This window comes from Lissotriton helveticus, chromosome 5_1, assembly GCF_964261635.1.
Source record: "Lissotriton helveticus chromosome 5_1, aLisHel1.1, whole genome shotgun sequence".
Lineage (NCBI taxonomy): Eukaryota > Metazoa > Chordata > Amphibia > Caudata > Salamandridae > Lissotriton > Lissotriton helveticus.
In genome coordinates, this window is record NC_136065.1 from 1,852,482,821 (window position 1) to 1,852,497,256 (window position 14,436).

General features: G+C 48.0%; 1 protein-coding gene across 1 annotated transcript in view; it reads right to left on the reverse strand.

The window, feature by feature from the left end:
- Positions 1-13,444, reverse strand: part of LOC144755905 (ras-related protein Rab-18-B-like) — a 473,688-nt gene extending 460,244 nt beyond the window's left edge. Inside the window, exon 1 of the mRNA XM_078645291.1 lies at positions 13,258-13,444. Within this exon, the coding sequence (XP_078501417.1) occupies positions 13,258-13,325 (68 nt within the window). The 5' untranslated portion in view covers positions 13,326-13,444. The remainder of the gene's footprint in view (positions 1-13,257) is intronic.
- Positions 13,445-14,436: the final 992 nt, after the last annotated feature.

Sequence of the window (14,436 nt, forward strand, 5' to 3'; positions counted from 1 at the left end):
GGTGTAGTGCATGGAATAGAAGATGACGGCAGGTTGGGGTGCCGTCGTCTGATTTAGAGCCCTCACGGGAAACAGGCTAGACCCCTCTGTATGGTCAGGGTGTGTTGCTCCCCTGGATTACTGCATGGAACGATAAAGTGTCAGAGGAGCCCCAGGATTAGGCCGGTATAATCATACTGGGTCCACAGTTATTGAGTGCTAATGTACTGTGGTGGGATAGTTAATCAAGACCGGGAATCCAGGGGAGCAACACACCCTGACCATACAGAGGGGTCTAGCCTGTTTCCCGTGAGGGCTCTAAATCAGACGACGGCACCCCAACCTGCCGTCATCTTCTATTCCATGCACTACACCCCCTTGCCCCCCCTTCTCTCCTCTCCTGGCGCTACCATAACCCCTAACACCCCCCCTTTGCAGTAGCGCTTCCACTAGATGGCCGCTATGCAAGGCCGTCTGGTCTCAGAGACAGGCCTAGGTCACTACGCTACCTTTCGCACGCGCAGGTCGCGCCACAGGCACATCATAGGATACAGCCCTACCTGGGTTTTAATCTTAATGTATGATCGCCACAATTCCACTCGCAAAATAGTGCCCTTTTGATGTGTCACGACATGGGTCCTACTTTTTATGTACAATCTTTGACCCCACTTTGTGATACTCCAGCCCCTCTGATATGTCACCAACCTTGCAACCCGCATTCCCGAACATTAGCGCTTCTTCCAAGATGGCCCCCTAATTACGCCACTTGACTCTCTGACACCGGTCCAAGCCATCGCTTTTACTCTGCGCATGCGCGTGATGTGCGACGAGCGCGACACCACCGTTGCAGCTCCCAGACCGTAGACCTAGATATAATCGGTCACCTGATGGACTACCTCACCAGTTGCTCCGCACCCTGACCAGGTGCCGTGAGGGGTAGGTCTGCCGCCGACCCAGCGCCCGATTTAAGGTAAGCGCCCTCTCTGACTTTCTAGGCTCTGATAGCCGTCCCTACTCAGCCGGAAGGACAGCACCCAGCATGGCTCACGGCGAACTAACGAAGCCCGATGAGAGTCTCCCTTACCCTCCCATTTCAAAACAGTGTTTGGCTTCCCCACTAGATAAGGGACCCTGCAAGTAGCGCAGTCAACACTTAAACCTTTTTACATCACCGCTCTACCAGTCCACCTTGCATGGCTGGTAACCGAAAGGAGTGTGGGCATTACCGGGGGGCGTCTGCTATATCCCTCTTTGCACCCCGTCTATCCCCTTTAGTCCCCTTTGCCCCCGCACTCATGGTACCTTCTCTAAGTATTTTTAACGCGGGTGGCTCCTTTAACACAACACGTGACATCAACCACGTGATGCACGAAGCTGCCTGTACAACATTCACCGTATTTTTTATATATAAAAAATACCACCACCCTCAACCCTCCCCAACAGGCGATGACCAGAACGTCTGCATCCCTATTTCCAAGCGCCCCCTCTAGCATCACACCTGAGACTGAATACTGCAGTCTATACCCTAGGACCAGAATCCAGCCAAGTGAGCACTGTGATAGAGCTTGGACACCACCTCCAGGTCCCTGCCTACCAATATGCGATTGGTATCCTTTGATATTTACCCTGACACCCTGACCTCGCATTATCCAGGGCTCTACCACGGAGGGTACTTTCCCCATCCAGCCTCCATCACCACACCATCTCTACCTGAACCTGCTGGACTTTACGCCAACCCTTATCTCCCTCTTAATACCCCCTAGGTTCAACTTACCTAACAGCGCTGGCCTCACGGGAGTATACTGCGCGGCTCTTGTCCAGCCCTATAGGGTAAGAATATACCTGCTTCTCTCCTAGGATTGGGTGTCCTCTTTTAAGTTTTGGCCGCACACCGCAGTATGTGTATTAATAGCACTCTGGGGTACCTCCAATGTGAGACATGAATCTTGCCATTACTAGACCGATTCATAAGGGAACTTATACCCACTGTCCGGTATGACTGGTTTCCCTTCACTTCTACACAATAAACCCCCCCCCCCCCCTCACCCCTCACAGTGTGGAGAGTTATCACCAAAGTCACGCTTATGGTTCTAAATGGAAAGTCATTTAAGTGAGATTTGATTTGCTATTTTCTAATCTACATCTTTTACCCTACCTCTAGGTCGCCTAAATAGAGCAGGACCCCCTGGCCCTCTAGTTCATCGACCCAGAGAGGTTGTTTTTGCCTTCTTCAAAGTGAATGAGCATGTGTTAATGTGTAGTACCCTGTTGAGGTCCTGACGAATCGCCGGTTGGCGAGAAACATGTTGACCACATCAGGGGGTTGAGTTAGCCTGCTGTATATTTATACGGTCTCTAGCTCCCCTCTCACCCCTTTTAACCAGGGAATCAGCCACGTTAATAAAAGTAATTGTGGACTGACTACCCTTTTTAACTTGCACCCACACTTGCACAGACTACACTTCTTTCATCCTCACACACACCCACCGTCGGCTAGGAACAAAAGAACCCCGCCAAAAGAGTGCCTCCGGGTGCTCCGACAGACATTGCAGCGCCGGTCTGTCGAGGGGCAGTGAGTCGATGATGACACTGGACACCCTCCAGTCAAGGTGTGTTTCACACCGAATACTCTGGGTGTGTGAGGCTCTCTAAGTTCCGACAAGGGACCCCTTTCAGTCACCTTACTTTTGATACCTACTCCTCCCTCCTTGTTATCACACCTTCCCTGGGGAACTTTGTACTCTACTATTTGATTTAGTTGAGGACATGTACACTGGACCCCATTAAACATCGTTCTTCCTGTTCCCCTCGTTGTTGAAAAAAAAGAAAAAAAAGTACAAGTGCTCCCTGTGTAAAGTGTAATGGTAATTGGTTGTCCATGATTGGTATGTTTGCCTTACTAGTAAAATCCCTAGTACAGTGAACTGTGTGTGCCAGGACTGCTAATGCAAATGCTACTAGTGGGCCTGCAGCACTAATTGTGCCACCCACACAAGTAGCCTTAAAGGGAGAACTCAGGCCTACCACTGCAGTGCCTGCACACAGTTTGTTAAACTGCCATGTTGTCCTGACAAGTGCACTCACTTGCCAGGCCTTACCCTTCCCTTTCTATGCACATCAGAAACCCCTATGGTAGGTCCAGGGTACCCCCTGGGCAGGGTGTAGTGCATGTGAAAGGTAGGACATGTACTAAGGCGTGTACCATGTCCTGACAGTGAGATACTCTCCATTTAGTTTTTCACTGTTGAAAGGCCATCTTGCCCACAGTGGGGAGGCTGTGTAATATGTTTCCAGCCTATCTTCCCAAAGGCCTAAGATGGAGAGGTGAAGTTTAGTGTGCCTGAACTCACAATGTAATAACATCTTTTTATGTAGGTGGTTTTTGCATTGTGTGTTTAGAAACCACTCTTTTAGAAGTGGCTGGGTTTTTGTGCTTTAACATGTGTATGTGTCTCTGCCTGGTTGTGGATTGACTGTCTGGATTTGAAAGTGATAGGATCTGGGGAATGTCTTGACCCATGGGGAGGAGGTGAGACAGCAACAGGCTGACCTGCATCTGGAGTGTAGGGGGGAGGAGTAGCCCCTAGAGGTGACAAGACCTGAGTTGCTGCCATAAAACAATGGTCCCATCTCCTGCTGAGTGACTGAGAATCCAGATCCCCACTAATCAAAGAAAGAAGGTGGCAGGGAGGCACCCAGAACTGGTTTGAACAGGGGTCAGTGCCCCCCTGAACACTAAGACTTCAAAGACATTTAGGGGTATAACTATGAGAGCTGGGTATAACTATGAGAGCTGAAGCCCGTGAACTTAGGAGAAATTGATTGATCCAGACTGAAAAGGATTGAACCTACTTCGTGGTCAAGAGAAACCTCTGCCAAGGAAGAAACAGCTAAAGAGACTGAAGGAAAGGACTGACTCTTGCTGTGCGTTTTGGGGCTGGCCTGCAGTTTGCTGCTTTAACCAAGGAGAGGTTAAAGGGACTTTGCTGTGTGATGTGTCCCCCTGCTTGAAAGGACTTTGTTGTGTACTGTGTCCGGAAGTAACTGATCCCCATGGGCCTGAGGTGAGGTGTCTCCCTGTTGCGGAAACTCAGGAACACAAAGGTTGCCAGGAAAGTCTCAGCGTCGCTGTGTGCGTGTGCTTTTTGCAGCCCGGGACCCTCGTAAGAATTGATCTGTAATTGTGTGCACTGGAGTCCAAGTGAGTCTCAGCCACGGTGTGTGCGTGTGCTTTGTGCAGCTCGAAACCTTCGTGAGGATTGCCTTGTTATTGTGCACACCCGGAGTCCAAAAGAGTGTCAGCGACGATGTGTGCATGAGCTTTCTGCAGTCTGACACCTTCATGAGGATTGTCCTGTTATCGTGCACCCGGAGTTTAAGTGAGTCTCAGCGACTGTGCGTATGCTTAGTGCAGCCTCAGACCTTCGTGAGGAGTGCCCTGTGATCGTGCACAACGAAAGCTCAAGTGAGTCCCAGCGACGCTGTGTGCGTGTGCCCTGTTGCAGCCTGAGATCTTTGTAGCACCAGTGGCCCGGACCAGCAGCTCCAGAGGAGCTGAGCCACCAGTCCGAGCCCGCCGTTGCCAGAGCGGGACCTCGTACCAACCCTGTTGAGGGAGGCTCCGAGTTCCTCTGCCCAGAATCCAAAAAGTTGCATCGGAGGCCTAAGTAGCAGGAAGAGGAGAGGAGAGCGAGGTCGCATCTCCCAGGTAACGCGTGTCGCTGCCTGGGGCTGGGTGCAGGCTCGGAAGGAGAAACTCTAGGCCTCTCCCATTCCTGCAGCGCAAGCCTCTGCTGCGCCTCGTATCACAGCCCATACTTGCCAAGGAGTGGCAGTACCAGGGCCAGAGTGCGGAGCTGCCCTTTGGTTTACACCATACCCTTGTGGGGGCATCTGTAGACAGAAACTGACCTGGAGACAGTACGAGTGGTGGAGAGACCGCCTAAGGCACCGCGACCGGTGCTGGAGTGTATTACGCATTGCATTATTTCTGCATCACAAACTACCTGATTGTCGTATTACGCATTGCATTATTTCTGCATTACGAACTACCTGACTAGTATTACGCATTGCATTATTTCTGCTTTACGAACTACCTGATTGTTGCATTACGCATTGCATTATTTCTGTATTATGAACTGCCTGATTGTTGCATTACGTATTGCACTATTTTTGCATAATGAACTACTGATTGTTGCATTACGCATTGCGTTAGGTTGCACAACGAACTACCTGATTGTTGCGTTACACATTGCATTATTTTGGCATTACGAACTGCTTGATTGTTGCATAACGAACTGCATTATTTTTACATTGCAAAGTGCCTGCTTCTTGCATAACGAACTGCATAGCATTGCATTAGGACTGCAGTGAATCATTTAGAATTGCTCATTAATATCGCCAGAACTTACAAGGGCTGGCTGGCCTAACAACGTCCAGGAGAAATATTACAATTACGCATATGTTGGATTTATATTGTTTGGTCTCATCATATATCTTTTTATATAAATATATACTTGTTTTAATGAAACTCGTGTGGAGTCCATTTGTGGCGTCATCCTTGGGTTACTGAGAGCGTGGTTGCAAATACTTTACACACTTGCCTTGAGGATAAGCCTGGCTGCTCGTGCCAAGCTACCGAGGGGGTGAGCGGGGCTATTGGAGAAGGTGTCTTTCCTTACCCTGACGTGGAAGCAAGGGTCCCTATTTGCCTACGGTACCTACCTCAGCCAACTATCGACTCCCAGGTCTAACAGGTGTCAACTGAGTTCTCAAATTCACAAGGAGCAGCTATCACAAGCAAAGCAGCTATATACTCTTCTACGTTTTCATCACTAGCCTGCGTGCGATTAACGCAACTATGCCTCTTTAACCATACACTGGGTTCTTCAAAATATTGTTTTTAAGCCTCACTTTAGCTTCAGTATACACATTCCACACAGAATCAAACGCAGTAAGGTTGTTAAAAACATTCTGGTCTGCGATACTTAGATGACTAAAAAGCAGTGCGAGTTTTCTGTTAAGTGTGTAATCAAGGCCATCTATGGTAACCAGGTATTTGAGTAGCCATTGCCATTTAATTTCTGGTTTACCAGGTTACTGTAAAAAAGGAGGAAGATGTAACACATTCTGAGAAGAGGCCATACCTGAAAAGGAAAGATATTAAAATTAAAGTGGTATAATATTTTTAAAAGTAAATAAATCAAAACAAAAAACCGTTTACGGTAAAAACTCTGAGTCCAAAGAATATAGCAAAGTCCAAAAACACTATAAAATGGTCACTGTAGAAGGATGCAGAAGAGATAGAATCAGGAAGTGGAGAAGTCAGTAGAAAATATGTGCAGACTAAACAGCCCAAACATGAAGTGACAACCAAAAGGCTATGTAGCAATCGGTGGGTTCGCCTGGGCTGGAGCAAGAATGCAAAACATGCAGACCAAGGCTCCCACAGCCTAGGAATGACCCAGCCTGAAGAAGACAGGAAGCTGTGAAGCTTCCGAAGCCAGCAGTCGAAATCGGGAAGGTCCAACAAAGATCCAACGTGCGGGAAGACACTGGCCAAATGTAGAGCAGCGGTCACGAGCACATACTGAGCTCGCGGGAGATACCAGGTAACAGCGCACAGAGACAAAGGACGAACGGTCTTACGTGGCACAACAAAGAAGTAGAATGCGGTGAGACATCTCGAGCAAGGCAGGCAGCAGCAGAGAGAGCAGTATTTAAAATCTCAGTCGAGCGCGCTGGGCTGAAGGTAAAAGTGCAGCTTGAAATGAACGAAGAAGTTGCAAAAGCCCCAAATCCTTTCAGACAATGGAAAGTAATTTCAAAGCAAGCACTGGAACGTCTTGAAACATGTGGGTCCGGGAACAGGGTATAAGCCACGAAGGCAAATGTCAGCACGACCCCACTCCTGGCACCAGATGGAGTATCGGGGTGGCTGGCAAACAAAGCAGGAGCCAAAGATAAATCCAAAATTGAGGTTTGTTCTTTAAGTAAGCTTCAAGGTATGGGACCCACAGCTCCCGCCAGATGTTCAGGAGAAAGCCCAGAGAGTTCTGATCTTTCTTTTGGCAACCAGAATTGAACATCACTACATCATAGGGAAACAAGAACATATAGGAAATATATGGCATAGTAAAAAATTATACACAATGTAAAAACAGAATGAAAGTATGGAACACTACATCCCCCAAACTCTTAAAATGGCCTCCCGAAATGCTGCTTAGCATCACAATCTAAGGATGGTGGGGCTCACTCCAAGAAAAACCGGCACACCTCCTCACTCCCTGAAACTCCGACACCCCTCCTTACTTTAACCGGCCTCCTTACCGCAATGAGGCTGAGACCTGCCAAACAGTTCTGCTGCTGAAGCCGCAAAATGTTGCTTCCTTGTGCTTGCTGGGGGTTAATGTTTGATTTTCTCTGCATTCCGTCCATCATCTGTGTGTCTTTTACTTTTTCGCCCTAAGTGCGCAGGGTATGCCCAGACGTGGGACCTGGGCTCATTGTGTCACTGGATTCCAGCTAGCCTGGCTGATGATGGGTGATGCCCCGAAACCAGTCCAAGGATGTTGGTTTCCGGTCCAGGGAGGACCTGGCCTTGCATTTCAGGCTGGACTGTTCCCATGAGGCACAGGGTCAAGACTGATATAAATATGGCTGGGTCTAAACTGGGGTTGAACGTTGAGCAAAAGTACACTGGATTTAACCCAGATCTCTAGACTGGGGGTGAATGTTTGATTTACTCTGCATTCCATCCATCATCTGTGTTTCTTTTGCTTTCTCGCCCTAAGTGCGCCGGGTATGCCCAGACGTGGGTTCCGGCTCACTGTACCACTGGATTCAAGTTAGCCAGACTGATGAGGGGTGAAACCCGAAACTGGTCCCAGGATGCTTGTTTCAGGTCCAGGGAGGACCTGGCTTGGCAGTACGGGCTGGACTGTTCCCATGAGGCACATGGTCAAGACTAATTTTCATATGGCTGGGTCTAAACAGGGGTGGCATGGTGAGCAAAAGAAAAATGGATTTAACGCTGATCTCTTGACTGGGGGTGAATGTTCGATTTGCTCTGCATACCGTCTATCTTCTGTGTGTCTTTTCCTTGTGCTTGTCTGCACACAACCAGCCAATAAGAAACTGCCAATATCAACTCACACCCTATGCTTCCTCACTCCGTCCGGACTGCTCCCGCTTGTTGCCATTGAGGTGATTGTTTCTGTAGCGAGAACATTTTTTATTTTATTTTATCTAAGCACAATTGCAGATAGCAGGGCAGAGCATAATGGCGCCTGGTATCTTACCTTGTCTACCGTTTTTCCCCGTAACAATCCCAGCTTCCAACATTCCATTGTCCTCACCGTCCTACTTTTCCCTCACCAATCCACCCTACACGTTCAACCACACACATCCTACAAGCAGAAATTCTTTGGTTCATGGTGCAAAAATATGGAGTTTTCACAGCAAAGAAAAATAACTCAACATTCTTCCCACCAAGCACTCCCAACATTGTAGCATGTTGTCCTTATTCTAGTAAGCTTCAGAACCTGTCAGTGGTTTGAAGCGCTGTATAAATGGAAACACATAATAATACAACATATCTAACATAAAGAAGTGTGTGACCTGTATGTCACAGGCTTTGATTCAATTGGCATAGATCTCTCTTCGCAACACATTACCAATTAAGAACATTTGTTGACCATTATTAACTGCAGGGTTCACTTTCCAAATATGTTTAACTATAAGCATGTTTAAATATCATTTAAATCTGTTGCTAGACCAAATATTGTATTTGCAGTTACCTCCATGTGAAAGGCAAACAAAATAATTACATGCCAAACCTGTATCTCTGACCAAGCCCCCTCATACCACTGCCAGCAACAATCCCTCCCCCACAACCAGTTACACACAGGATCGGTTTTCATAATTTCTACACTTCGACCACTGGCCCCGCAGGGGTGAGCGGCGCGAGACGTCTCCCCCTGCGGATTTCGCCCAGAATGGTAGGGTCCAGGAGCGCGCTAGAGAGAGCGTCAGGGCAGTTAGTTTAGCGTAGTGCTGAGGAGATTAGGCGTGGGGAGTTTTAGAGAGGGCGTTTAGTTTTCTTAGCAGAATCCCACCCACCCTCCCAAAAACATTAAAAAAAAATAAAAAAAAGCAGGAGAGGGAGACACAGACGATGTACTCTGTGAAGAAGAACAACGCGTTCTATGTGTTGCGTATAGTATATATATATATATATGCATTGATGTATCGCTTAGTTTCCGAGCATATATTGGAGTATTTGCATATATATATATATATATATATTTATATAGGGCTTTGCCACTTCAGGATGCGTTTTCCAGTACAGATGGCGTGAGGCGTAAAATCCCCAGGGAGGAGGGGTCAAGAGCGGGCTCCTCCAGTTATTAGTTAGATAGGGGGAATTATACAGAACAATGGAGGGGAAAAAATGGAAAGAAAATGTTGGGGAAGTTATGATGAGTTCAATACAAGAAAAGAGATTATTTGATGGTTTCGGTATAAAGTCTAAATTTATAATGAAAGGAAATAAATAAATAAAGAAATGGTTTCGGTTCAAATGCCAAATTTACATGTTTGATGATCTGTTGGGAAATTTATGAAGTTCATATCCTGAATAAAGTGGCCTTTTCTGCTATGAGAAAGCGAGTGGTCTCAATTTGTGGGCGAATAAGGGTGTGAATTGGCAATGCTTCTTAGCAACAACCAGCATATGTGTATAGTAGTAATGCATCTGACATCAGTTCTAGGTACTCCCGATTTCGTCATTGTGTTTTAGAGCTTAATGGCATATGTCACTTGTGCTCATAAAATACTGCATGCCTAAATGCATTTTCATTATTTCTGTAAGCAAGCTAACAAAGAAGAATCAACGTTATGAAACCGTACTTGATATGAAGCACAGCCTTTTAAACTATACAATAATAGATGGCAAGTATAGATGCTTGCCTTTTTGGACAACCGTGATTCTACTGTTCTACTCGTTGGACAACATTTTAGTTAACATCATGTAATATTGTGCACAATGAAATTCAGGTGTACAACTTGAAGGAAAGCATGACAGAAACCTTTTCTCCAACCAGACTCGTGTACTCCGGTATCAGATGTGTACACTGATTTGCCAGGGTACTTCCCGAAACGCAGTTCCTTGACAAATCGCAAAACCTTCATTGAATCAGAGTATTTCTGTAAGTTAATGAAAGGCACAACAAACAAAGATTAGAACGAAGGGCGGGCGTGCTTCTTTCAGAGAGTCTGTTATGCTGTATACCAAGAAACTCAAGTTAGTCCATAAACGTCCTTAACGGCTGTGCGAACTCCCCATTGTCCCCTGACCGCAAACTGAAAACAAGCATTTACAATGCAATGGTTTTGCCTTTGTTAAAGTTAGAGCTATTGGCATTGCTCTTGACATTATTTTTATTTATGTTTTTTTAACATAAATAAATGGCATTGTCATTTACAATGCCAATAGCTTAATCTCTCGCAAATGCCACGCACAAACACCCACACAGAGCCCTCCACACACACACCCACAGAGCCCCCCACACACACAGCCACACAGAGCCCCCCCAGACACACTGCGAGCCCCCCCCCCGCACACTGCGAGCCCCCCCCCCACACAGGAATAACTGGAGAAGGCCAGGCGGTGCGGCAAGTAAGGATGGTGGGGAGGGGCTTTTCTGCGTGGCCAGAGTCCAGTGGCAGTACATTTCTGGTCATGGGCCATTGAGCACAGCTCCCAGGGATCCAGCGACCGGACAGTCTCCACTGTGTAGGTAGGCAACAAGGCGCAGAGCAGGCACCAGGAAGGGCAGTCGGAAATAGCCAGTGCCCGCTTTGTCTGAGAAGGCCGCCTAGGAGCAAGATAGCAACGCAGCCCACGGCCAGCAGAGCAGGTAGGCCCCAGCAGAGCTGTAGGGGTCTCCCCCTAGACTACAGGGTTTCAATGATTTTTGCAGAAAGCACGTCCCAGAGTTCAGCAATTTTAACAGAAAGAAATACCACCTAAATATTTTTTTTCTGATGTGATCCTAGTGATTGTGAAACCAGTCTGTATCACTGTGGGATCTCCTGCTACAGACATATGAGCTTTACTTGTAGGAGCCTGGGCTCATGATGATTGCCTTATGTGCAATACATACGACTTACACTACCTTATTATAATTGATTCCAGTGGATATGTGATTAATAAAAAGAAATGGTGTGTATTTCAGACTATTTAGTAAGGGCTTTTGACGTCAGTCGAACATGTTACATCTCCTTTGCCATTGGATCCTCAAGTGCAGCAGTCAAGAAGCAGCGCTTCTGCTACCCAGTATATCGATATTTCATGTGTAGCGCGGCCTTCACGTGTTGACGTTAATCGAATAATTGAGCTTTGTGATAACCGGGATGGATGCTGAAAGATGAAACGTGTTTATCTGCTAGCGTGACACCGAGCAAATGTTTACCATCGCCAACTATCAAAGGAAAATGTTCACTTTGAAGCTGTAGTGCTAAGCAAGCAGTTGGTTTCACGCTGCTGATCCACTCGAGGGGGGCGACATTGGGCGGGAACCCCCTGAAGCCCCATTTTGTGCGTGTGTAAAGTGATCGACGCGGGCCGCGCTTCCAAAGCACGCCGTCCTTACCGAGAAGGGGACAAGCGCGTGTGCCGTCATGTCTAGCTCCCGGTGTGCCAGTCAAGTCATCAGTCGCACTCCGTTAAGGGCTGTGCGACGCTTATGCGCATCTCAGTCCGATTTTTCCGAGCAAGGGTGTCTACTTGGCCCCACAGTGAAAAGGCTGAAGTTTGGCATTTACAAGTTCTTACCCCTGCGCTGTGCAAATCTCTCAAGCTGCACGACTTCTGAAGAGCGGGGTCAGTGTGATTTACGTCAGCTTTACACCCGAGAATGTTGTCGAGCTTTACGTTAATAGGTGATCACAACTTTCAAGTATTTTTGATTTTTATTTCTGTTTACAAACATAATACCAGTGGGTGTGCCCAACATTATGAGTTTCCCTGACAGCCCCTCATCGTACCCACGGTTTGATTTCCCCATCCTCCATTCACTTCGTATACAAACGGCGGCCTTCCTCCACCTCCCCTCTCTCTGCCCCTCCTCAGCCCCCTGCCTGCTGCACCCCGTCCCCAACTGAGGCCCCGGCTGGAGGGGCACAAAGGCCGGAACAGGCCGCAGCCGGGGCCTCGAGTAGGCCACTCTGCCGCTTCCCCGCCTCCCTCCCGGGGTGCCGTTCTTACCTGCTGGACGGGGGTGTTGGGCCCCGGAAACCTGCTGGAGCCGTTTCGGTAGGGTGAGGGGGCCAGGAGCCGGAGCCGGAGGCGGGTCCGGGTGGAGTGCGGCCGCCGCGCTGTGTCTGTGTCCGGGCTCCGGGGGCGGGGAAGGAGTGGGGAGGAGCCGTAGGAGGAGTGGAAGGCGGGCACCCCCGACAGAGCCACCCCCAGCCGCGCCACCCACCAGGGAGTACGTTTTCATACAGGGTGGAAGCAGGGGGCGGGAGGGGGCGGGAAGGGGTAGAATCGGCAGGGGCGGGAGGGGGCGGGAAGGGGTAGAATCGGCTGCGTGGAGGAGGGGGCGGCAGGGGAATTCGGAGGAGGGGAGTGAGTGGGTGTGAAGAGGAGTGGAGGGGAGGGATAATTATTCCCGTCCGAGCCTGAGGGAAGAAACTGAGAAGGTCAGAAAGGCGGGTGCCGGCTCAATGCCGGACCAGATTCGGGGGCGTTCCCGGCTTTCGGCTGACGTCGCGTGACGTCGGCAAAAGCCAAAGAATCGCGGGAACGCCCCCGAATCTGGTCCGGCATTGACGGACAGGCCCCTCGTCCAATGGCTAGGCTCCATTTATGGAGCCAGCCAATAAATGACGAGGGCCGACCCAAACCCCACTACAGTTCTCATCAGGTTTTCGCCTGCGCGAAAAAGTTGCGCAGAGCGCAGCTTTCGCCAGGCAAAACCTAAAAATGCGTTCTACTAAAATAGCCGGCAGCCAGCATATGTCAGGTTTCCACGTTAATAGAAAAACTCCCCGTTTCTATATGGCCGCCATATTCGAGGCGACAAAACGGAAAGCTGTCGTCTGCTTTCTATGTCTATGAACCCAAAACAAAACAGGGTGCAACAAGTTCCCATATCCTAGGTTCATTAGAGTACACAATTTCAAAAAGAACACGAACCTCTCGAAGAGCACGTTTGGTTGAACGGTGATCCTAAAGTACAAGTTACATTAAATGTTTCTTTGTGACCCGTTCCTTACCTGGATTTCCCCACGCCGCTCTCTCCTATCATAAGAAGCTTCAATGTAGTAAGCGCTACCTCTTCCATACCTGCAGGTCACTCTGTATCCCACGGCAAAAGTAAGAACTTTTTTCGCTATTTTACCTGAGACTTTCAAAAAGTCAAGTCCGGCTTTGACGTCACACTATGTATGTGCACACCCACGGCATATACATGGGTCGGGACTTGTCTCGATAAGGGGCCATTTTAGAGTCAGGTAATGGCGGAGGATAGCAATGCTAAGGACACCCTTGCCTCTCTCCAAGATGGCTTCCCACGGACATGTTTATGGCTTTTAAACAGAGTAACGTCAGTGCATTCCTCCACGTGGCTTTAACCCTGTCAAACTGTACCCGTTTGCCCATGCGCATTGCTCGCCGTTGAGAAGTCTATTCCATTCAGGATACGATGATGATGGCGCAGTTACGAATTGCGAATCATTGTAATTCATGAGTAGTGTATGTTTTGTAGACCGAAACTGTCGTTATTACTCACCCACGATGCATTCGTTTCAACGTTTGGGGGCAATTTAAAATCTTTGATTTATGCATATACTTTACCGTTTGGCACGGAATTTGCTTAAAACAGCCATGTTATTAATTTAGACAGTTATCATGAGAGACGAACGTTTGAATATGGAGTTTATGAATAATAACTTTCGCAGGTTGAGTTATGTTTTGTGTATTAGTGCTGTAAAAGAATTAACCGCTGCTACTCTTGTTGGAATGGAGATGGATGAACAGAGCTGGAAATTATAAATATTTACAAAGGAAACCCATACATTTGGGGTAAAGATGTGGTAGAGGAACGTGGTGGGTTAACGAAGGTTGGAGTCATAAAAAGAGAAGCCTAACTGTTAATACATTTATTATTTTAAAAGTCTGCAAAGACATTGGCAACAAGGACAAATGTGTCGGGAAATCTGTGCTGGCTTTAATTCGCTACAAAGAGACTGCATTTTGAAATGACTTAATAGGGCTAAGATACGATTTTAGAGGCCTATAATCACGTTAAAAATTCCCTGGTGATTAATGCTGTTACAATTTCTGTTGTAGTCAAACTAAGTGCTGCTGCAGCCGGGCAGGAGCGAGGAACCAGTTAACCTTTCCCAGGTTTGGGGGCGAGGGAGCCATGACCGGCTGATTGTCTTCGAAGTTAC